This window comes from Odontomachus brunneus, unplaced genomic scaffold (genome assembly GCF_010583005.1).
Source record: "Odontomachus brunneus isolate Ranch 3 - 2012 unplaced genomic scaffold, Obru_v1 Obru_scaffold_015, whole genome shotgun sequence".
Lineage (NCBI taxonomy): Eukaryota > Metazoa > Arthropoda > Insecta > Hymenoptera > Formicidae > Odontomachus > Odontomachus brunneus.
The window spans coordinates 2,107,979-2,132,693 of record NW_022639465.1 but is presented as its reverse complement, the minus strand read 5'-3'; the positions used below and the strand labels follow the sequence as shown (position 1 = coordinate 2,132,693).

Sequence of the window (24,715 nt, the reverse complement as noted above, 5' to 3'; positions counted from 1 at the left end):
AGAGAGAGAGAGAGAGAGAGAGAGAGAGAGAGAGAGAAAGCGGGGGAGAAAGAGGGAGGGAGAGGGCGAGAGGGAGGAGAAGGGAAAAGAGAGAGATGGAAATCGTTTCTTCTCGAATTCTTGTAAATCGAGAAATTCAATTCATGGAATCATTCACAGACTCATAATTGAGCGCTCGCGGAAAGCTACAGACAGACCGCTAAACCGATTTAAAAAACACTCCTGTGGAGCGACAATATTTGCGCGCGACTGGGCGAGTGATTCGCGATCATGTGAGATGACTTCCAAGATTCACGTGCCAATGACGCACGCTGTTTTCGCGCTATTCATCCTCCTAGCAGAATCGCGAGGACACAAAACCGACGAGAAGGGGAGGGACTGTAAGACGCAGTAAGACCGATTCGACGAATTCGGAGGCCCGAGCAAACGGGGATCGAGTATAAAATACTTGGTCGACGCTGTCACCAGCATCAGTAGTCTAACTCCGCTCGAATATGAAGGTAAGCGTACTTCTCTCCGTCACCGCTCACCTTTATCTCCTATGCCTTTTTTTACCATTTCCTCTTGCTTTTTCTCATCTCTGCATTCGTCCTCCTTCGTATTATCCCTCGTAATCTTTCCTTAATCCCTTTTTTTTCTTTTTCTTATAACGTCTTTGTCTCTCGTGTCTACCTTTTTGCGTTCGTTTGATTGTCTCTTCTTGCCGACTTCTTGTGAATTCAAGCGATTCTCTCTGATATGTGTTTAATTGTGAGTGTAATTTCATCTGGTCGATTTTCCCGAAAAGATCGACGGGAGTAGTGGAAGAGAAGTGTACGAATTGGACACGTGAATTGTGAAAAAACGGAGTGGAGATTGCGAATGGTTCCCATGTACGATGATTATGTGGCATCCTCGTGTCTTGCTTCTAGACTATGAATATTTTAACCCTTAAAGTGAATAAGAGGATCATCGTATTCGGCTACTTTCAATATCTTTGTCTTCCTCTTCACCTCGAAATTTCTAAGGCTTCTTATGTATTCTAAAAAAAAAGACGTATATTTTATGTAGGTAAGTGAAAAGCTGTTTTTTTATATATTATATATTTCAATAATTTTTAAAGTTATTTTAATGCATCTAAATAATATTATAGTTTTTTTTAATTCTGACGAGATTATTAAACTGGACAAACATGGGAACGGTTAACAAAGTTTCTTTTTTATTTCTTGTGTTTATTGTGTATTTTACTTTCTTTTTTATTTTAGTATGATGTGTAAAAATGTTTTTTTTTAATTTTATTATTTAGCTTTATCTTCTTACAAAAAAATACATCGTATATCACGTATTGAAGTAATTCGTGATTTTTTCAAGATACAATAATAAATTATTTTTAAAATTAGTTATTACGGTTTTAAATATAAAATTTTAAATATTTTTCTTTCAAAAAAATTATTAATTGAATTATTAATTAAATTATTAATTATTAATTGAAAAATATTTCTTGAAGATACGATTTTTTAAACGAAATAGTTTTTTCGTAGATTCTAAAAACAATAAAAAATCATATACTTTATTTTGTTAAATATTTCGTAATTTAGTATAGTTGAGCCTTTAAAGAGGCTGTATAATTTTTTTCAGAATTTGTCAACGATTTGAAGTGGGCAAAAGAATGCGTCGAATGGTCCTTTTATCCACTATTAATGTGTCGAAAACATCTCACAAGGGTTAATTTCAAGTTGTTCGCCTTCTCGGTGTAATTCTCGGTCTTCGAATATTTTATTCACGTTCTCTCTCTCCCTCGAGTGTTAACGTTAATTGCCGCTTTCTATTCGGCGAAAAAATCCGATCCTGAGAGACTGAAAGTGAATAATGCAGCGCGAGTTCTTCGGTGCATCTAGGGGCTGTTTCGCGTCGTTAACGACCTTGGGGACCGTTTAAGGGTCTCTTACGGCGATTCAACGTCTGTCGTGTGCTCGTACATCGTTGAAAAAATCCACTGTTAACCTGGCACTAAACGCGCGCGCACGAGTCCGTGACATCGGGAACAGCCCGTGTCGATCTCCGCTTGACGCCAAGTGAAATTTCATGAGAGTGAAAGGCGTTAGGAAGTGTTACCCGCGCGTAATGCAGGCGGTTGCGTAATGGCGCTCACGAAGGTGCTGATAAGTTGCCGCGTAATTCTCCTTTTCTTATGTTGTCATGTAGGGCAACCGGTTTCTTTGTTCCACCTTGCCGGGCGAAATACCTTATCTGAGTAAATAAGGTTTCATTGTTGAGTAGATAAAGTTTCATTGTGTCGATTAAACTAAATCTTGTCTACGTTCTACGATTATTAACACGCAATTTCAAATCCGCGAGTGGACTGACGCATTGACGTGGTTCCATATGTTGAACAGCATTACCGTTCTCATCACCGAAAGGGTTAAATATCTTTAGGAGAACCCATTTAGAGTAACGTCATTTCATTTCGCTGCCCTTTGTGCACCCCATCTTTCACTAAAGTATAGTCGGTATCGCGTGCTACACAGCAGGTCTATTCTATACTAATTAACATCCTAACTAACTCTCCGACATTAACCCGTTATGTACTAGCACAACCATCTGGCCGTGGCCTTGGGGGGTGGAGGGTAGGGGATAAGGGTTTCCCCTCGCTCTGCGTGTGAAACCGCTAGTCGAAGCTGTCATGGTTTCTGCTTCTGTCGAATTGATTTCGAAGGGATCAAAAGTTCCATAAAGTTTTAAAGAGAAGAAAGATTCACACGAATAATTTTGACGAAAGTTGAAAACTTTGATATCTATATTTATATCTCTAAACCTCTCTTGTGTATCTGAAAATCACATAAAGGCATAATTCCTATTACGCGCGAGCGCATTTGAATTTTAATCAGTGAGCGAATTGCAAAACGGAAATGTTCATACGCGAGATTGTCAAAGATTAAATGCACACGAATTTGTAGACTAAACTTTTTGTTTTTCTCTGTATAAACATGTCTGGGTTCTCCGTAGTTCAAGGCCAGTTTTCCGAGTTTCCTCGTGTAAAACATAACAGTTAAATCAATATCTCGAAACTAGAACAATCAATGTCATTTTATGAGTCGGAGCTAAAGGGACAAGTGTCCTATATCTGACGCGCGTGATATCCTTTTCTTCTTTCACAGCATGGCATTGATTGTTCCACTTTCTGGCTTTCTCTGTTTGTAACATTCGTACATAAATCTCACGTCTTAGCAATATAATTTAAATATGATATCAGTTTCCAGAAAACATCGGGAACAAGTAGACGCGAATTGGTTATTTCAACTATAAACTTCGACCTCAATCGATTTTTAATTTTGAATTTGCCACAAATTGAAAATATTGAAACAAATTTAAAATATTGAAACACAACAAAGTTATTCTACTTCAAAGTTAGGTTACTTATCGAGACCTAATAAATTCAAATTGTATAATATATTCCAAGAAATATGATTGTATATGAAGGGATAAATAAGTGAGGACGAAAATAACCTCCGTATGCCAGATTAAGGCCCAGTTCCACAACCTCCAGTTAACTTAACTAGTTATTCCATTAGACTTAACCGATCCCATTTGACATTTAGAAGAGTTAATCAGAATTAACCAATCACTATTGGGACTTAAACGGTAGTTAAAATTAATTATAAAATTAAACGTATGTTGTGAAACTTGGCCTTTAGATGTCAAAAGTATGTGAAACTTGGCCTTTAGATGTCAAAAGTATGTGCACCATGTTTCTTTTTAAGGTAGTATTGGCGGTTTATGATCTACCGTTCGGAATTTAATAAAATTTGGTACACTAGTAAATATTTATGCAAAAAAGATTAGTATAAATTTTTGTAGAGCTACGGAGAGCCAATAAAAAGATATTGACATTTACAATTTGGTGCGTTTAACATTGAGTCTTATAGGAAGCCACTGATTATCTCCAATATTTCAGAAAATACCGTTCAGATTTTAATAAAAAATGAAAAGAACATAGCTTTATTTATAAGAAAATGTTAAATGCTTAACAAAATAGAAGAAGCATACAAACAAAATAAATTTGATGGTTTATTAAATGTTTTGGGCAAAGATGAAAATGGTATTGTTAAAGTTACTAAAAGTAAAAAAGTAATATATAAAATTGCTCGTTTTTTGCCAACAAAGAGTCTATAAAATAAATTAATAATTTATTCTTAGAGTAGTTAATATATAGAACATATTGAAAATATCGTTAAGTTACAATTTTATTGTTTATAATTATAATAAATTAAATTTTTTATTATTATAAATTGTTTTGTATGCATGAATAAAACATTTTTCATATTTTTTTGTGACATTGTTATGAAACCTACCTTCTCAGATTCCATTTGTTTTTGAATATCGCGCGTATTCTGTCTTGTTAGTGACGTTGCCACATTTCTGAACGGTATTTTCTGAAATATTGGAGATAATCGGTGGCTTCCTATAAGACTCAATGTTAAACGCACCAAATTGTAAATGCCAATATCTTTTTATTGGCTCTCCGTAGCTCTACAAAAATTTATACTAATCTTTTTTGCATAAATATCTACTAGTGTACCAAATTTTATTAAATTCCGAACGATAGATCATAAACCGCCAGTACTACCTTAAAGTCAATGAAGTTTTGAAAAATTGTTTACCGTTACCTCGAAAACGACCCGACGAGACACGTCACGTCGAGTCGCGCTGCATATTTCAACCGCCTTATATCGTAGAAACGTAGCTTTAATATCCTATAACGCACGAGTGAGCCTCTCAGCTCCGTGTGCAGCCACGTTTGAGAAAGCGTTTAGCACTCTCTGTGTAATGAAATCGATTTCTAAACGGTACCTCCGCTCTACGTTCCATTGGCTGTCCGCTCTCGACTTTACCTGCTAATGAGACTCGCGCGGCGCGCACGTGTGTCGATGGTCGGTTTCTCTGTTCCACGAGTCTGCGGGGACCCTCTACCGCGTTACCCATTTTCACCGGGCCTAGGGGAGAATATCCATAGAATTGTGGAAACTGAAGCGCACAACGCGTCCGCGTATATAACATAGAGTAACGCGCGTTCGTTAGCGCTCGCATCACGCGTTGAATACGTCCGTGCGATTCTACGTTTTGGTAGGGCGTGCGCTCGCGATTGTCAACCGGCTTGGCTGCAAACATTTAGCCACGCACGCACGCACGCGTGCACGGCCGACATTTAACATAGGAAAGCGAGGCCGTTGCATTGCGACACTTTGTTCACTGTCGGTCGACATATTTATGACCGCGGTGTTTGAATGAGTCTTTCGGATTCACGTTTAACCCTAAACTTCCCCCGAGCGCGTTATCCGTAGCCAGAGTTCGTCCGGTTTGTACGGCGTGGATACTTGCTGGAGATTTCGGGTTGATTTTATGCCGAGAGCGCGTGGATAAATGTAAATAATAGAACTTAAGAGGATGTTGGGCACCGATTTAATGCAACTTACAAGTAACACTACCCAAGTGCCACACGCCGATCTTCTTGAAACTTTGCACACATGTAGTACATCAAAAAACATTAGACACGTATTTTTTTATTTTGGCTAATAAGGCAAGGTTAGAAAACGCATTCGAAAATTTAACACTCTATAGCACAATGATAACTAACGCTATTCCTGAGCGTCATTCTTTTACGACATCACTCTATTATAATTTCATTGTCTGGATGTTTCTAATTATGATTTTGACATTAGTTTGTAATCGTAATCATGGATCTAAAAAACTTCTTCGAAACTGATTTTGAATAAAGTCCTTGAAATGTCTGCAATTTCGGTCCGCCATTTTGAATCTCGCAAAACTAATGTCAAAATCATAATTAGCGACTTCAGAAACATTCAATGAAATTATAATAGAGTAATGTCGTAAAGGCTGTAAAAGAATGACGCTCAGGAGTAGCGTTAGTTATTATTGTGCTATAGAACGTTAAATTTTCGAATGCGTTTTCTAACCTTAAAATGCCAAAATAAAAAAATACGCGTTTAATGTTTTTCGATGTACTGCAGAGTTTTAAGAAGATCGGCGTGTGGCACTTGGGTAGTGTTACTTGTTAGTAATTTACACTGTCTGTCTATGTAGAAAATTGCAAATCCTTGCACAAAGTTAAAGTATTCGGATATTCTATGAATATCCGTTTTAATTCAATCTACAGTGTAAGCGTTTTATATTCATCGTTGTCATCTCTTCAAATAATCAACAGTCGCGATATAACTACGTAGAAATGGACGCACCTGGTTGAACACTTTTGTTGTAATTTTTGATTTAGAGAATGACTAAACATATCTGAAATCTAATGTAAAAGTTTTACATGTATCCTTTAAAATTAAAAAGACTTTTCGACTTTTGATGCAGGTCGTCGCTTTGTTCCTCCTCGTAGTTGCCTACGTTTTGGCAGAAGATCAGTACACGACTAAGTACGACAATGTCGATTTAGACTCGATTTTGGCGAGCGATCGTTTGCTCAAAAACTACGTCAACTGCTTGCTGGAGAAAGGAAGTTGCACGCCCGATGGCAAAGAGCTCAAAGGTGAGTTCTTCGACATTTTATTAAGTGCTAATTTAAACTACTTGGTGTTGCCTGAGTTACTATAAAGTATAAAGAGGATAAGATATTCACGTTTCATAGTAATCTGTATTCTCCGCAGGATCTTAGAGAATAACTTTGCAAAATTTGGTTCAATCAGAGGGTTTAGAAGTTAATAGGGATCATACAAGATACACATTCTATTATATACAGGGTGTGCCAAAACAACTTCCAAAACTCTCGCATAGTAAAGATTGAGGTGAACATAAAAGTCCTATATCGTTTCGTGATGCTCGCGATAATTGTCGAGATATTAATTAAAGAAGATTTGTGAATGATTACGCGAGATATGATAGATGGGCTATAGTGACGATATTTGCTGTCATGTGATTGTACGTTAGATCGAACTGAAGAAAAAAGTCTTCTAGCTTTTTCCTAATTTTCCTCCTAACTTTCCCGCTGTGACCCTTTACGTTCAAGTCAGGATATTAATGTCGCTTTGTTTGTTACCTCAACGAAACGCACTTCTTGTAATGCGATATAGTAATGAGAATATGGTAATGTGCAAGGAGCAAATCCTCGCGTTCCGTGTAGTACGCGTGATGTGATAATGTCGTAAAACATACACGACGAAATGAGATGGTAATGACGATCTTTCTCGTGCTTTCCAACGCGCGCGGGAAATCAGCCTTGGCACTAATGGCCACCTCGTTTCATCCCGTCGAAGGATGCGCGATGTGAGGTCGTCTCGTTAACGACGGTACATATGTATAGGAGCCGCTCGCGTATCACTCCGGCTGCAGATATGAATAATACTGCCACAAGCGCTCGTCGACAGGTAGATTTTGGGCAAAAAGTACCATTCCCATTCCCACACTTTGGTGAGACATTTGCGCGTGCCACGATATTCATGCTCGCGGTTAGAAGCGTGAGCAACGAACGTCAATTTTTTAACGTGCGAAATTTCATTCGCGCAACAGCCTCGAGCGTAAAGGCTCTTCTACGATGTTCGCAATGTCGATTGCCACGTTCATCGTGACAATATTCGCAAACTCGTGACGTGAACTTGTCTGGAGTTGTAACAGCCAATCAGTGGCTCAGCTTTATACTGACGCTTCTGAGATTGGTTACTGCAACTCCAAACAAGTTCGTACAACGCGTTCGCGATCATTGCTGCGATGAGCGTTGGTTGCGACTGACATTGCGACTATTGTAGAGACTTATATATATAGAGGAGCCTTAATATTCTTTGCACACAAAAAAGAAAAAAAAATGAAGCAAGAAGTTTCGGAGAAGCGTTAATAATCGAGAAGCTTGGAAGTCCGGCAAATTTGTGGGGTATCATATCTCATCTCCGTTAAGTATATATGTATTCTGCAAATTGTGTATCGATTGTTCGTCCCTCTCATTTATTCCTCGCGTATGAAACCGCGTTTATCGTCCCCTCCCGCATGAGTTTCTTTTTTCATCCACACGCTATCCCATCGCTAGATAAAACGTGCGATGGACGGTAATACGTTACCGAGGATATATAGTCCTTGTCTCAGAAAATTCACGAGCGATATGCGCGGGTGTACGGCCAGCTGACCAGGGCAGCTGGTGCAAATGACGTGGGACGGCAAAAAATTTGGAGCGAATCCTGCAGGACATCGTATATTCGAGAAATAACATACATTATTATGAACTCAGCTCTTACGAGGAACTCCGTTGTGATAGAAACGATCCTTGCGAGCGTCTAACTTCATCGTCAGGATATTTAACGATGAGAGATCAGAATCGAATCTACGTCTTGGCTCAGAAAGGACAGAGGAATCGACATTCGAATTTTGTTGTACAATCTGAGGGCAAACCGACATTCTTTACGATCTTGAAGCGCATTGCACTGATATTTAATATTATTACAATATTTAATATTAAAATATTATTAAAATATTTAATATTAAAATATTATTAAAATATTTAATATTATTAAAATTATAGCTATTCTTGGCACTAATTATAATTTCTCGTTCTCAACAGTGTAACTCATTCATTAATGTTACATATAACATGTGTTATATTGTATTTACATTGTTGAGCAAAAAAATTATAACTAGCCAGCATTTTCTTACCACTTCTTATTGTCTAGTTTCTATTTATTTTTTTAACAGTTACTATCTAAGTAAATCTAAACAAATAAAAACTAGCTAGTTACTGGCGATTAGTTTTTCCCGGGAATTTTTCTCGGGTAGTAATATTTAGTACAAAAATGGTTCTCCTGAAAATAATGCTCTCACTATGTAATTATAATTAAAGTTATAAAAAACCAATGTTAGATATTTAATTATTTTTCAGTGTTTGCGTGTAACTGCAATTGGATCGCATTCTTCAGATGCAGCGAAAAAATTATAACTAGCCAGCATTTTCTTACCACTTCTTATTGTCCAGTTTCTAGTTATTTTTTTAACAGTTACTGTCTAATAAATCTAAACAAATAAAAACTAGCTAGTTACTGGCGATTAGTTTTTCCCGGAAATTTTTCTCGGGTAGTAATATTTAGTATAAAAATGATTCTCCTGAAAATAATGCTTTCACTATGTAATTATAGTTATAAAAAACCAATGTTAGATATTTAATTATTTTTCAGTATTTGCGTGTAACTGCAACCGGATTGCATTTTTCAGATGCAGTCCGTTACACTCTCTACGCGGAGACCGCGTCCTTGATCTAAATTTTTCCATAATTATGATTTTCTGTGTGTGTGTGTGTATTCCAGAGCACCTTCCGGACGCGCTGTCGAGCGAGTGCAGCAAGTGCAGCGAAAAGCAAAGAAGGGGCAGCGAGAAGGTTATCCGGTTTTTAGTCAACAAGGTATACTCCTGTCACTTTTCACCGGGCTAATTAAACGCGCGGCCACGTAATGAGTTGATGTCGGAGGGAGGAGAACGCTCGGGGGATACGTCGAGCCAGTTTAAATGCCGTGGGGAACTAGTTTGACTTTCACACAGAGACGGTTTAACCCTCTCTCTTTGCCTTTCGTTGTCGCGGGCGGCGGGAGATGTCCGTTGCGCCCGGGAAACTTTTGCAGCCAAATAATTTAACGGTGATGTACATTCCGCCCCTTCGATTCGTGTCCTTTGAAACCCCAGACGAGCAGACAGTGTGATCGTACAAAGAGAGTATCGGCTGTCTTGGATCTGCTGTACTTTACAATTCCTGACACATTGAGAGCATCGCGAGTTCGGCATTTCAAGTTATAGATTTTGAGTGCAAAGTTTTGCTTCTCTCTTCTACCATGATTATTAGGTTAACGATATTTTGTATAGTCATTATCGCACGAACATTGCCGACGAAGTTTTGTTTTATCATGTTACTCGCTATAAATATTATAGTTAAGACGAAAGAAGTGAAAGAACATTTTGAGAGAAAAAATCCCTTTAAGCGAGTTTAATAGTTACGTGAACAATTTTTTAAATAAAAAATTTTTAAATTTTTAAATTTTCCTCTGTGAAGACAAAGGGACGATTGTTTATCCGATCTTTTATTTTATTTCAGAAACCGGAAACCTGGGACCAACTCAAGAAGAAGTACGATCCCTCTGGTCAATATACTGTTAAGTATCAGGACGAGGCGAAGAAGCAGGGATTAAATGTGTGAATAATTTAGATTCCCATCTCACCGGTTAGGACGTCGAAAAATCTGTCTTTTCTTTCGAGTTAAATAAACCCATCGATTTATCACACACGACTTCTCCGATGTTCTTTCGCAAGAGAAATTTGCTGATTATAAAAATTTGACTTCTCAAATGTTACGACAAGAGATTTATATCTTTCTATCTTAGCTCAAATATAAAGAACAATTGATCAGAATATAAAAGCAAATCGTGACTTGAATTATTGTCCAGTTATCACATAATTATCCATCGATTGTTTGCGATAATTTCCCATTTCATGCCCACCTTTGTCTCAATGGCCAAGCAGTCGAGTGTTTGTACGCCAGTCACGGCCTGCAATAATATATTTCTGGGTACCGCGGCTCTTCTCTCCAAAGCAGTTCGACACTTCGGGAAGAGATAAATCCAGGCACAATGCCGAGAAAAGTTCCCCGGCCGAAGTTTGAGGTCCGAACGTCGCCCTTGAGACCGCCTCGCTTAATTTCCTGACGCTGTCCAATACGAAATATATGTGCGCACACCTATATATGCGCCATAGCTTTGCCATTCGACTCGCCGGAAACCGACGGCGATTTTGTATTTCCATCGTCCTACATCGCGGGCGAGTGAAACGTCCCAGTCCGCTACTCGAGAAACCATCCGACCGTATTTCATCGTCGCGAAACAAGAACGTCGAACGATATAATCGATACGGTTCAGTCAGGTAACGACCGACTCAACTTCTTGGCGCGACTGAGTTATCAAAGTTGCACAAGGACTAACAGGAGTGGCTTCATATTTGCCTATGGATTAAGTTCTCGATCATTCCGCGAAACTAATGACGAACGCACAATTCTCGTGCGGTCTCGCAACGCCCGCGAAATTGCGGCGACGTGAAACCGATACAAAACGGAAGGCGCTGAACTTGATTCAGTCTGCGCGCGCGCGTCGCTCGCTTGCTTGCGAAAAGCGGTGATTCTTGCTCCGGCCGGCGCGTTATTAAATTAAAGAAGTTAAGGATTGACCGAGATGGGGTCCGACAAGTACACATGCATAACTAATTACTCCCTTCGCCGTCCGCCCTCTCCGACCTACGGTCGGGGAACTTTGCCGACGACGCGCGCGTTAAATATGTAAATGAATTACGAGATTAGTGTATAGTCGACTTAAGCAGTCGATTTAAATGCACCGCGACGAACGGAGGGGCCACCGACGGGACGGTTTGGTCGAGGGTCACTCGGACGATCGGGATCGCGCAAATCGAGGGGGAAAATTCGCGAAGGCGCGACTCGAGGGGGAAAATTCGCGGCGCGGCAAAACCGAAAATTCAATCTCTGCGTGCCGCCACTCGAGGAGGATGCTCCTGTACCTACCCTCTCAGGCAGCCCTCGGCCTTGTCGCGTCGGTCGGATTGAAATCCGAATGTCGTCGATTCGACGGGCCACTCGTAGGAAACGGATTACTTCAACAGGTTGAATTCCGCACGCATTCTTTGGAGCGCCTGTCGATGGCGCGGCTTGATTGCCCCCCTTGTTAAACGGGAAATTACGATCGGCGAGTCGCGATTTATGTCCACGACGTACTTGTCGTACAATCCCGAAAGAGACAGAGAGACAGAGAGAGAGAGAGAGAGAGAGAGAGAGGGTGAAAGAAAGAGATAAAGAATTGCGTTTGTTACGGCTGTGAGCCAGACTCGAGAGACGATCGCGGAACGCAAATTATTTGGAAGCCCTGCGTTTACTTAATTGTAGAATTACTCAAACGCAGCGTGAATTTTACGCGACGGACAGCAGCTGTCCTTTAAACGTCACCGATCGATCTCGGGCATTCCGACTATGAAAATACCGCGTTTGACGAATTCCAGATATTCTCCGCTTCGTATCAAGCATACCGGAATCGCTGGAATTGCCAGCAGTGCTCGGATCGCAATATAACTGTTGTCGCGCCCGTCAACTCTCATTATCTCATTTATTACGGCGCTCGTCGGTGATGAAAATTACTCGTTCGCGATTGTTTCGTTGAAATACAAGAATATATATATGTGGACTGTGCGTTTGATAAATAATAAGTTAGATGGCGTCATATCCGGGCTGTTTGGCGTAAACATTCGCGTCGCAACTATTTGCGGAGGCTAGCGCCGCAAGAACTGGCATTAAACGACAAGGTAGACCCTCGGATCGTTCGCAGTTGAGTGCTCGTCAGCGATGATCGTCGGCTCGTCCGCACGGTTTTTGGATCTGTGATATTTTCCGCGCGTCGACAAAAGTACCCAAGTATCACGAAGTGATACGCTGCGACGAGTGTGCCGTGCCATTTTAAAATGTGTCTAGCCGCGGCGGAAGCGAATACCGCCGAGAGTAACCGAAGTTGTCCGACGATTCATTCGGATATTGCAATATGTCCAGCCCATCGACGTTTGTGTCAACCGCGTCTAAATTTATAACATTGTGCGCCTATAGGGACGAAAATCGAGATTGTGCAGTTCGAGGATGTTCGCGGGTCATCTCCTGAGACGACACGCTAACGGGATTTCCAATCGTAAGATAAACGTGAATATGTTGCCATGATTTCGAATCGCAGGACGATCGGCGCGGAGCTAAATGCCGTCTCGAGAATAACCAAAATTATCTGACATATATTATTCATATTGCAATATGTGCCATTTTTATTAAATATTAGATATTAGTTTTGGATGACTCAGCTTCAATTCGTTCATAATGAACGAAACCAATAGTTTAATTTTAATATATACACGAAATTTGAATCTAACAGCAAAGTGATAGCAGGCTTCACTACAACGCGGCATAAGACGTGTTGTATTTCGAAGACGTTTACCTTCTGATGCAGTCGCTTAAGAGGAAAGTGAATACCGACAATAATCTACTTTTCGTAGTTTTCGTTATTTTTCCATACTGCTGCATAGAATTGCAAATGCTTTTACTGAATAAAAGTATAGACGCCAATGCAAGAGAGAGAGAGAGAGAGAGAGAGAGAGAGAGAGAGAGAGAGAGAGAGAGAATCCTCAATTATAAATATATTATCTAGATTTAATTTGAAAAATATATGCCGCAAAGAATAAAATCCAATGCGCAAAATTAACGAGAACAATTCGTTTTTAAATCGTAAAGTTATTTCTTGCGGAAATTTTAATTTTCCATTTTGTTTCATGCGAGTGAGGCAATTTACATGTTAAATGTAATTTAACATTTACATGTAAAAATTAATTATGTTATACTAAACCATTTATATAAATGTACATACGTATAAGACATATAGACAGTTGGATACAAACGAATCTTTATTTCACGATTATTGTAAATACTTTAACTCCACTTTTACCATGAAAATCCAGGAATATTTTGTAATCGTGCATAAAATGTAATTATGGACGGATCCACGCGCTTCAATCATGCATCGGGGATTTTAATAATGCAAGACTGTCCTATATGCGTTTGGCTTAACATGTCTACTCGCGGCTATCCCTGCTATCTACTCGGCCTCGCACTACCGGCTTTATCTACTAGTCAAAGCACCCATTCCTGTAATTAGATATTTAAGAGCCCGTTACAACGCGATCGATTTCACGAGTATCATTATGCCATCAACTCGGAGGAATTTGCATTCGACGGATGCGTGTCGGAATATTACTCTATAGTGAGTAACGTTTCGTCAGCCTGTTAACTTTATACTTCCACAGGGAGCGTCAAAATTGTGATAAAAACTCGCAAATATAACGAAAAATACGCATCTCTTTTTATTTTAATTTTTTTCGTAACATATTCTGAGATTTTTACGTTATTACATATTTTATATTGATTTTTCATATTCGCAAAAAATGTATTTTCGCTTCTGAAATTAATGATTCTGTAAAATTTGATGAAGCAAAGATATTGCATAAGCCTTTATTGATGTGAATGTCCTAATTAATGACTAAGTTATCTCAGTTTGAAAATAAATTAATCATTTAATAATGTACGTGTTAAGTTAAATATACAAAATTGTCATTCTTCTTCTAGAAAAAAAAAGAAAAAGAATAAAACGATGTCTGGAACACACATTTGCGTTAAGTCAAAAAAATCCTGCATTTAAGAGTTGAAATATCCTTCACACTTTCTGATCCTGATGTAGGTAGCCTGGATAAGCCTCGCTGTGTGTGCTGACCTTTCATTGTCGGGGTGGGTCGGCTTCGTTACGTTCCCCAGCTGACACGGCCGTTTTCGTAATTAGAATTTCCATTTCCAGCCACTCGACTCCGCGTGTTTTTACTTCTGTTTACACTTTCATGTCCGTAGAAACGTTTACTTCAGGGCGTATGCGCGCATGTAACTCCCGCGCACTTCTGCGTTTCTCCACGGAGGGAAAACCCTCGACGTAAACGCGCTGTCATAAGCTCGCTTTCAGGCACTGGTCTCGGTAACGACTCTTAATCCACGAGAACGTTAATCTGTTTCTTATGCGCCCGTGCTTGCGCCCGCCCTCGTAAATTCCGTCGTTGTATCGCGCTCGTATCAGTCCGTGAAATTTCGCCTTGCGCCACGCGCGACGTCGGTGCGCAAAAAGTTTTATGCACGAAGTTTGCCCCTTGATCGCGATTACTTTCGTCGCGCGCGAACTTGTAAAATTTCAGATTCTCTAATTATCGATGGAGAGGAACGATAATGGAGGAACATTGTACTTTTTAGCGCGAGCACTGAAGTTATTTTGCCAAATAAAGTAATTCCACGGACGAGTCACATCACTCGATATAGTGCGCCGTAAATCCCGTATAAATCTACAATTTACATAATTTTTAAAAATCACGTTGATTATCGTGCCGCGTGCTCGCGACAGAAAGATAGAGAGGCCGGGGGAAAGCAAGAGAGAGAGGAGGAAGGAGAAGAGAAAGGAGAAGAAGAGAGATAAACTCGATTAACATCGGGAAACTGTTGACTTTTCCACCGTGTGCGTTATTTCTTCATTTTTCTCCGTTTCTTTTATTCGCTGGATCCCGTTAGTTCATCCCGCGTTCACCTACATTCGCGCCTCGGTTAAGGACTGACCGTCCACCATCGTCGATCTCGACGAGGTCGGACGGGCTGATCTCCAATTTAGATCTCGATTTAGCGTCCTCCGGTCGTGCTCGGCGCGATGTTCGGACGCGAGATTAGGTGGTGTTCCGTCTTATGCACTGTATAGCTCCGGGATTATAGGCTCTAAACGCGCGGATACTGACGTTACGAGATGATACGTGTGTACACGTCGTGGCTTTGTCGTGTCCGCCGGCTGTCACGGCCATTTCCGTAATGGAACGTTTGCTCCAGATTGAGTTTGCCCGGGGTCTTCCACGCAATCGGAATGCAAAAGAGAGACGACTTTCACACCGTCTGTTCGGTTCGTTTCAATCCCGATTTACTGTCGTGAGATGTCGAGGCGGTCCGACGCGCGGAAGGATAATTGAAATCGCGTCGATGAAGCATCAACATGGAGGCTTCGTTCGCCGAATTCACCAATGATTTCGTCTAAAATCATCGTTTCACGTGTATTTCACTGCTGAAACATCTTCTCAAGTTTTAATGCGTACAAGGGAGATCGGGGCAAGCTGCAACATTTTTCAAAATTTCGAAGTTACAATTTTTCAAGCAACTAATTGTTACTTATTTTATCTCTGAGTTTTTACGATTCAGAATACACTGAAAAAAAAATTTACTAAATTAAAAAAAAACGTTTGTTTGGATAGTACTGTGAAGATATTTGTTTAAATTAAGTAATTATCTTCTAAAATTAAATAAAGAAGTTTTAAATATAAAGGACCCCGCACCAACGATGGAAATTGAATTTCGGTCGAATTGGTTGAAGATTTGATATGTTGTAGATCTTGTCGTTCTGATAAAAAGTCTCCACAAGTACGACCTCCTACAATGAACTATTTGACCTCTACGAGGCGTCATTTTTCAAAACAGGCTAATACTACAATATCTTATTTTCAACGGATATGGCTTATATGCATTCCTACATCATTATTTGTACTTTCTACATATTTTTTTAAGTAAAAAGTTATAAGGATAGAAAGGAAAGTTATATTGACTTAATTGCTTCTCAAAAGTCAGAGTGCTTGATTATTGTGAGTCCCCTCGCCTCTCACAACGCACGGCCTACTCAATATAAATAAAGCGGTTCTTTACATGCACTCTATTTGTGTCCTCTGATTGTGTCCATTTCTTTTCCCGCCCTAGACATGAAGCAACACAGCATTAACTTAAATTTCTAAAATCAAGTTATTGACCTCGATATCTTTATAACTTTTTTGTAAGAAGCAATAAAATCAATAATATCCTTATAACTTTTGATTTAAAAAAAATACATAGAAAGTACAAATAATGATGTAGGAATGTACCGTATCCGTTAAAAATAAGATATTATAGTATTAGTCTGTTTTGAAAAATGGCGCCTCGTAGAGGTCAAACGGTTCATTGCAGGGGATCGTACCTGTGGAGACTTTTTATCAGGACGACAAGATCTACAACATATCAAATCTTGAGCCAATTCGACCGAAATTCAATTTCCATAAGATTTGTGCGGGGTGCTTTATTTAATTTTAGAAAATAATTACTTAATTTAAACAAATATCTTCACAATACTTCACAATTCTTCATAATAATTACTTAATTTAAACAAATATCTTCACAATATCCAAACAAATGGTTTTTGAAATTAAGTTTTTTCTCAATGTAGATAAGAGGGAGTTGTATATAATTTCAGATTCTGTAACAATGCGCGTTACATTATTGAAGTTAGATTATAAATACAAGGATATTATCGAGAGCTAACTGACATGAAATACACGATTGTCATTATACTGTGGGAACAAAAATAATTGAAGATGTTTTATCTTACCTCCTCCACCTTCTCCTGTAAAGTTACTTCCGATAGAATATGGTAATGTTTGTTTTTTATTTGCATTAACGTAAGGTCAAGCTTACCTTATCCATCTATATCATAACTTTAATTTTCTTATGAATGAAAATTACTTTATTATCAGAAATAGTGTGTTCTACATTTTCAGGAAACTATTCTAACTAATAACACGTCACTGAAGTTTCTTCATTCACAATGGAGAATATTAACACGAAATGTCGAGACTCTCGAAAATGTACTGCAGCTTCTAAATCAGTTTTTGTTCCTTTTCGACTGTAATATTATACAGATTTTAATGAAATTCAGAAAAAAAGTACGATGTTCTAAAACGAACAGTTTGCGATTTTATTTTCTCTGTTCCTCTTACAGGATAAATTTTCTCAGTGTAGATAAGAGGGAGTTGTATATAATTTCAGATTCTGTAACAATGCGCGTTACATTATTGAAGTTAGATTATAAATACAAGGATATTATCGAGAGCTAACTGACATGAAATACACGATTGTCATTATACTGTAGGAACAAAAATAATTGAAGATGTTTTATCTTGCCTCCTCCACCTTCTCCTGTAAAGTTACTTCCGATAGAATATGGCAATGTTTGTTTTTTATTTGCATTAACGTAAGGCCAAGCTTACCTTATCTATCATAAACATGACCAACATAACCCTTGGATCAACTAGACTCAACATAAATCATGAATCTTTCGTCGTATTTGTGTCAATATATTTTGTTTAATGTTAACTGCGTGATACAGATGTTGCGTGCAATGACACTGTAACGTGGCGCCCGTTGCCGATTTTAACGCGGAAAGAGACGACGATTTAACTTTACTACAGCTTGTACGCCACGAAATCGTGACTTCCCTTCGACGATTATCGCGCAACTCTCGATACGAATTGCGATACCGTTACACGGCCGAAACACTCGACTCCGGTACTTTAAAATGGAAATCCGATAGCGCGCAATGCCCGCACGGCCAGCCAAATCGAATTACAGCAACATCGCGCTTGATTCGCGCCATGTGCGATATTATATATGCATATTTATGGAGATTTACGGGGGCCCGTGATTCGTGATCGGCGCATCCGAACGATGGACGATTTCTTCGTGCCGGAGATATCGTTCCGAATTACGAGTCGTGTAATTAGCGAATTTGTAGTCGATTTGCGTGCGCGGTCAGTCAGTAAATAGCGATTATTGATGTGATTTCGTTTGCGTTACGTTATAATATAAATACTCGAGTACGGAGCGTGCGGCCAGCGGCGATTCGATACCGTTATTCGCTACAGAAACGCAATGAAATGCATATTCGATGGCGCGCGCGCACTGCTTTCTTTTTTTTTCTTTCAGGATCGTGCATATTTATATTATTTAGGCGACATCCCGTGACACGACGCGCATCCTCCTCTGTCATCCGTGATTTTTCTGCACTCGGATATCCCGTATGTGAAATACACGTGTGGATGCTACATACGCGCACGCGATCACACATAGATGTCTCGCGGCTGATTGTCAGTTATGTCTCGCAAGCCGAAATTAGGTGACACCCGTTTTTTTTCCGATCACTCGATTCTTGGCCAGTTGAGGTTTCAGAGTTTTGGGAGCAAAAGGGTGAAATAAAAAAATGTAGACACGGTCGAACTGGGGCAATTGTGACAGCGGCGGAAAAAGAAAAGTTAGCACCAAAAGCACGCCCCACCATTTGTCTTAACTTTGAACGCGCTGATTTCTTTACCTCCGTCTCATTAATCCTTTCTTATAGGTTGAATTAATTGATATATACACAAAGAGAATGGTTGCTTTGAATTCAGTAAGTTTTATCCATTCTAAAGAAATTCATCTATTGAAGTAGACCAAATAAACCAAATTTTGATTTAACAAATACAATTGTTTGGCCCAAGTTGGAGTAGGATCACTGATTGATATATTTACAATATATTAAGTTGGAAAACGAAGAATTTGAAATAATTGTTTTGTTCATTAAAATGACATGATTTGATCAAAGCGCGATCGTTGCGCGCGAAGCAATATTTAAAATACGATATTTAAATAATATATTATTTGCTTGAAAATAAAATTTTATTTTTCTTTAAATAATATTTTTATTCTATCGAATATTATGGTTTAATCTAATGAAAAAAATATTTGATATAAAATTATCTTGTGTGTGTATTTGAGTAAAAAAAATCCAAGTCATAATTAAATAGGAATATTAAATTCAAAGAATTCTCTTTGTATAGGAATGTTGACTAATTGCATGTTCGAAATACAACATTATGGATGGGTTTTTGATAAGTCGCTAAATTTTATTTGTAAAAATGAAAAACTAAAATGTTGTTTTTTTTTTGTTTCCTTTATATTTTCTTCTATAAAGGATATCGAGATGTTGAAATTAAAGTCACGTTTACAGTTAACATTTGTATTTAATGGCTTTACGGTTTGACGTCTACAGATTTATTTTTGTTACGACCCCTTTCTATGAATTTTATTTGTTACACCAGATTTGTTCCCTCCCGTCTTTTGGTCACAGAATGTGACCCGGATACAGAGTTCCTCAGGTTTACTCTGGTCACCCTCTTCCCCCTCTCTCGCCTCTCCCTTTCCCTCATCGTTCGGGACGAACACGATGATCGAGGCGACGTCGGCGTCGCCATCGACGACGATAGCGTCGAGCAGACTTTTTGTCACGACGAAAAGGGGAGTCTCGGGAAGTAGGATCGACCTTCGGGTTATCGGGAATCCCAGTGCGGTGAATCTCGGGAAATTAGTGTCGACGAGTTCCCCGCGCGATTTGTTGCTTTTCCCGCCGGACCGGCGAGAAAAAGAATTTTTGTGTCGACTGTGTGTTTACCCGACAAATTTAATTTAACACTTAAACGGTCGCGCGGGATTTATGTTCACGTTAAAAAAGGAGCTGGAGAGAAGATATAATCTTGTATAAAAATTAAAAAAAAACAGAAAGGAAAGGAAAAAAAACATGGCGAAATCGAGAGTGAAAAGAATGACGCGTTTAAATTTCGATGATCTTTTTCTTTTTTTATTTGACTATAGTAAAACTGTATTTTCTCAGATATCGCATGTAATATTTTATTATGTCGCAATGTTGACCACTAGACATACTAGAGTAATTTTACCTCAATTGATGATAATAATAATAATAATGCCGATGAATTTCGAGCAACCTCGTGGTGTAACAACTGGTGTTGGCACGAGAACGTGCTCGGAAATGACGCCACACAGTACGCGTGTTCACATATATTGTTAAATAAACTTTCTCGGTGGCGGATAATCGAGGATCGCTAGGCCCAAAAGGGAGCCGGTTGAATGGTGGCTGTTGCTCGAAATGAATATTCCCAGATATTAGGTAGCTGATTAGCTAATTGTGCTTGGCTACTCTTTGTCAGAGGATACATCCCAGCAACTCTTTGTTAGAGGACGCTCTCTGTAATTATTGACATATTTAGCGCGCAGTTAATATCCGGCTTTATTTGAGGACCGAAAATGGACCATTTTCCCGAAATGCGAGTTGTTCAATATTTGTTTTTACGTCATTGCACGCTTTGACATTCTACATCGCTCTTCTTTATTATGAATACTTTTGCCTTATTTTTATTTGTAAGATTTATTATTGAAACAATTATTACAACCAAGTCGAAATTTAAAATACTGCAAATGCTAATTTGCACCACAACTTTTATTTTTGCTTGCATAAGTTTTACCTTTTGAGGCCTTTTAAGTTTTTAAATTAAAATTGCCAATGTTAATAAAAAATAATAGATAAAAGAATTATGAAGGAAGAGAAAGTTTCTTTCATCTATCCGTTAATTATATTTATCCATTAATTTTACTAGATTACTTAATATTTATTTATCACGCATATTCCATTTGCAGTTAAGCAAGTTATATAATTAATACATTGCTTATTAGAATTGAGAAGAAAGATTTAACGTAGATAAAATATTAAGATAATTAAATATTAAATAATATAATAATACTCAAATAGGTAATTCTTCTAAAATAATTTCTCTAATTCCGGCGTCATTAATCAAAATGGCCGCAGCAGAGAAATAGATACCGTAACTCTCAAAATGTCATTTTTGTTTTAAAAGAGTAACTGTAACTTGCATAGTCTTATTTTTTAAGATTCTTCATTGATCCTTCAAGTTTGACAGAATTTGTCAAGTTAATATGGAATCAAAATTTCTATTCGGATATCATAAGCATAATTATCTATAAAGGTGACAAACGATACGATAGGAATATTTCTCTACTTCAAAGTATCGTAAAGACAATTTCGCTTGGTCGAGGCTGCGTGGTTGCATTAAAACGAGAAACACGTACGCACAAATTAGAACGTTTTCAGCAGAGATGACGAAAAGTGAGCATTATAAATTCGTCTTAAGCGATACCAAGCTGAGCGCGAATTCGCGCGGCTTAACGAAGTTTGTAAAACAAGCGCTGCGCCCGCGCGCTTGCACGCCTAATTGCCACTTCATTCTGGCGCGAAACAGAACTTAAGGCGACCGGAAGTTCGGCCCTTGTAACGCCGTATCTGTTCTTACGTTCGCGAACTTGCACGAGACACCTATAGTTGGCAGATGAGTTACCGGTCAATCTCAAGGGCGATCTTAGACATCACTTTGTACGTAGCAGTAATTACTTCGTAATTATCAGTGAGAATTTATTATTGCTGACATGAAATTCGTCAATTCGGATAATTGTGTTAAACGTACGAAGAGGGATGTCTTCCATAATTCCTGCTTAAACATTCAATTGAGATTTGTCCTTCCCACTTGGCTGGGAAACTGAAAGGTGTCTAAATAAAAATGAAGCAGATACTCGGCAGAAAAATCCCTGCACCGCGTGAGAGATCTCAGCGACGTTACTTAATTTAACGACGATGAATCCGCGTGGTCCCACAGCGGCCTCTTTATATGGGCTGGCTAGTTTATATTGTAGCCTGGGAATAACTCTGTCCCGTAAGCGATATGATCCTGCCGAGGTCGCTTGCTAGGAAGAGTGAGAACAGCGCGACGGACTACTGTACTCGTTTTTCCTTAAGAAACTGTAGAATTATGCTTGTTTATGTGATAAATACTGATTTAGGGGTGATTATATAGTTCCTTTTTAATCGATTTATCTCATTATTCTGCGTATAAAAGTATTAACGTCATTAAAAAGTGAATCTATTTTGAGATATTTCACATTTTAATTGTTTGTTCCGCCGTGTGCATTTAAATTTTGCGCCAGGAAGATGTAGGTTATCTGAAAATATCGATGCGGTATAACGCATATTGAAATCGTTATAACATGCATCTCCTAGTTTTTACTATAAAAATTATCCTAATATAATTTTTACTATAAATATTATTCTGATTAAAAACCTCTTGTGATAATTGGATCGTTTTCAATAGAGTCGCGAGCGCGTAATTCGTCGAAATATCCCTTTCTTCTCGGGAGATGAGCCTACATTTACGACGCACATTTTATAAAAGCGCTACGATAGGTAAACGCGTTCCCCGCCCTAGCGAAATCCATCGGGTTTACGGTAATCTTCTACATCGTTTTCATACATTGTGTGAGTCATACATTTATTCGCTAGCAACATATAAACAGGCGCGTCTTTGTGGAGGACGAAGGAACTCACGAAGTAGAGCCGGGGATCAAGAAACTCGACCCTTCTCGCCGGGATAAAGGATCTCCGTCTCTCACGATGTTTCGTGTTTACGCGTTTTCCTTAAAAGGCGGTGGTTACTTGCAGAATTTGCGCGAAGTATGTATCCAGCGGAATTAACGCTCGCTAATAAAAAAATAAGAACAAAAGAAAACGTATATTTCAGAAGATGGAATGCGCGCTAATGCACATCTCACGGAAAGTCTTCGACAAAATGTCAGCCGCGAATAACAGTAATCGTAGAGAAACTTTTAATTATCCTTGAAGGAGAACAATGTTCGCGCAATTATCATTGACCCCATTGTTTATTCTATTATTACTAGCCCGTGTGGAATGCCGCGAGTTTCGCGGTAAACCGTGCGCCGGGAAAGAGCAAATTCGCGTGAAACAAATGGCCGGATTTTTTTTCCACCAAAATTGTCCTCTGTGTTTCGCGTAAATCGGGAAGTAGCTTGTGGACTTTTCGTGGCGTAGAGGTCCTCGGCGGATAAAGCCAACGCGATTATAAAGGAAAAGTCCTGGGGATATACTCGCGGTTTACGGAGCCGGGACGAAAGTCGACTTTATATCGCTTCTGCCGCCACTCGGTGCATATAGGGTGGACACAATCCAGTTTGAGAACTCGCATCAACTCCCTCGCTGTTTACATTTTTTAATTTGATATTCTTCGCCGTTCTGTCTGTCGTGTCGAAGGGACGCACGACGTAAACGCGCGTCGTAAACACGGCACTTTTTAAAAGATATCTCGTAGATGCTATTGAATAACTCCCGTCGCAATATTTCAATTTCATACTTCCCACGGGGCCCACTTCGCGTGGATCATCGCTCTTATGAGTCTCGTTCTCGTCGAGAGACGTTTAACACCGTGGATCACAGATCGTTGGTCAAATCCTCTCGCGTTTCTTCGTGCTTTTTTGCCGCTGAAAAGATATCTCGGCTTATCTCGCGGATCCTTCGACACACATATTTCCTTGAGCACTTAAAACGAAAGAAAAAAGAAAGGAAGAAAAGAAAAATTCTAAATTGTTCGCCGCAATCCTTTTCTCCTCCACTTTCTCGCCTCTCCTCTCCCCCTTCGTCCGACCGTCCCTTCGCTACGATATTCCTTCGTTTCACAAAGGCGCCAACACTCTCCCTCCGTTCGCCCTCGGGGATTCATGTTCGCGCGTCCTTTCGCGATGCAACAAAAAAAAATATATCGGGCGTATTCCGTATTCTGCGAATATACATTTTTCAGTGCGCGACAACGAACTTCCGTGCATTTCCGGTGAGGTCCTGCCGGCACGAAGATTCCCTCGGAGGTTCAAAAGGGCACACGCGGAGCCCGTAGCTCCTGCGCGCTCGAAGGGGTTAATATTAAGGGCGCATTTGTACGTGTCGCTTTCTCCGCCTTCTCTTCCTTGCGGTATCCTCCCGGACCGTCGGTGACCCGATTTTCGCCGATAACGATGCCGTGCAGAAGCGTCTGCATAATTCAGCGCCGCGTGAAGCGTCCTTTTCGGCTGATACAAGCCGCCATCACCGCTTTGCCCTTCTAACACGCTCCGAGGGTCAAAATGAACATTGCACTCACCGTGTAATTTCGTTGACATACATATACACACACACACACGCACACATATATAGGGTGTGTGCTGGAGATTCGCCGTGAGTCTCTTTAGAAATAAATGAATAACGGTTTTACTTTATTGATGGCATATCCCCTCGGCGAGGCTGAATGGAATGCATCGAGTAGAACGTAACTTTCCGAAATGGTCGACAAAATTACGCGAGGTAACTTCTAATTCGCGAAATCATATAACCACCGGTTTGCGAGAAACTGCTTAAAAATAAATTGGATACACGACGCGTCGGTTTGATAGTCCGCTGGTGGGCTGAAAAAAACAACAACGGCGATCATTCACACTGCGTCCTGGTTAACCCGAAAAACAGAGAGAGAGAGAGAGAGAGAGAGAGAGAGAGAGAGAGAGAGAGAGAGAGAGAGAGAG

The 24,715-nt window shown here is 39.5% G+C and overlaps 1 protein-coding gene across 1 annotated transcript; it reads left to right on the top strand.

Annotated features, from left to right (window-relative positions):
• The first annotated feature begins 352 nt into the window (after positions 1-352).
• On the top strand, positions 353-10,386 carry LOC116841314 (ejaculatory bulb-specific protein 3). Its single transcript, XM_032809100.1, has 4 exons — positions 353-500; positions 6,355-6,529; positions 9,282-9,376; positions 10,061-10,386. Exons 1-4 carry the CDS (start codon positions 495-497, stop codon positions 10,160-10,162), a joined length of 378 nt encoding a protein of 125 aa, XP_032664991.1. The 5' UTR covers positions 353-494; the 3' UTR covers positions 10,163-10,386.
• Positions 10,387-24,715: the final 14,329 nt, after the last annotated feature.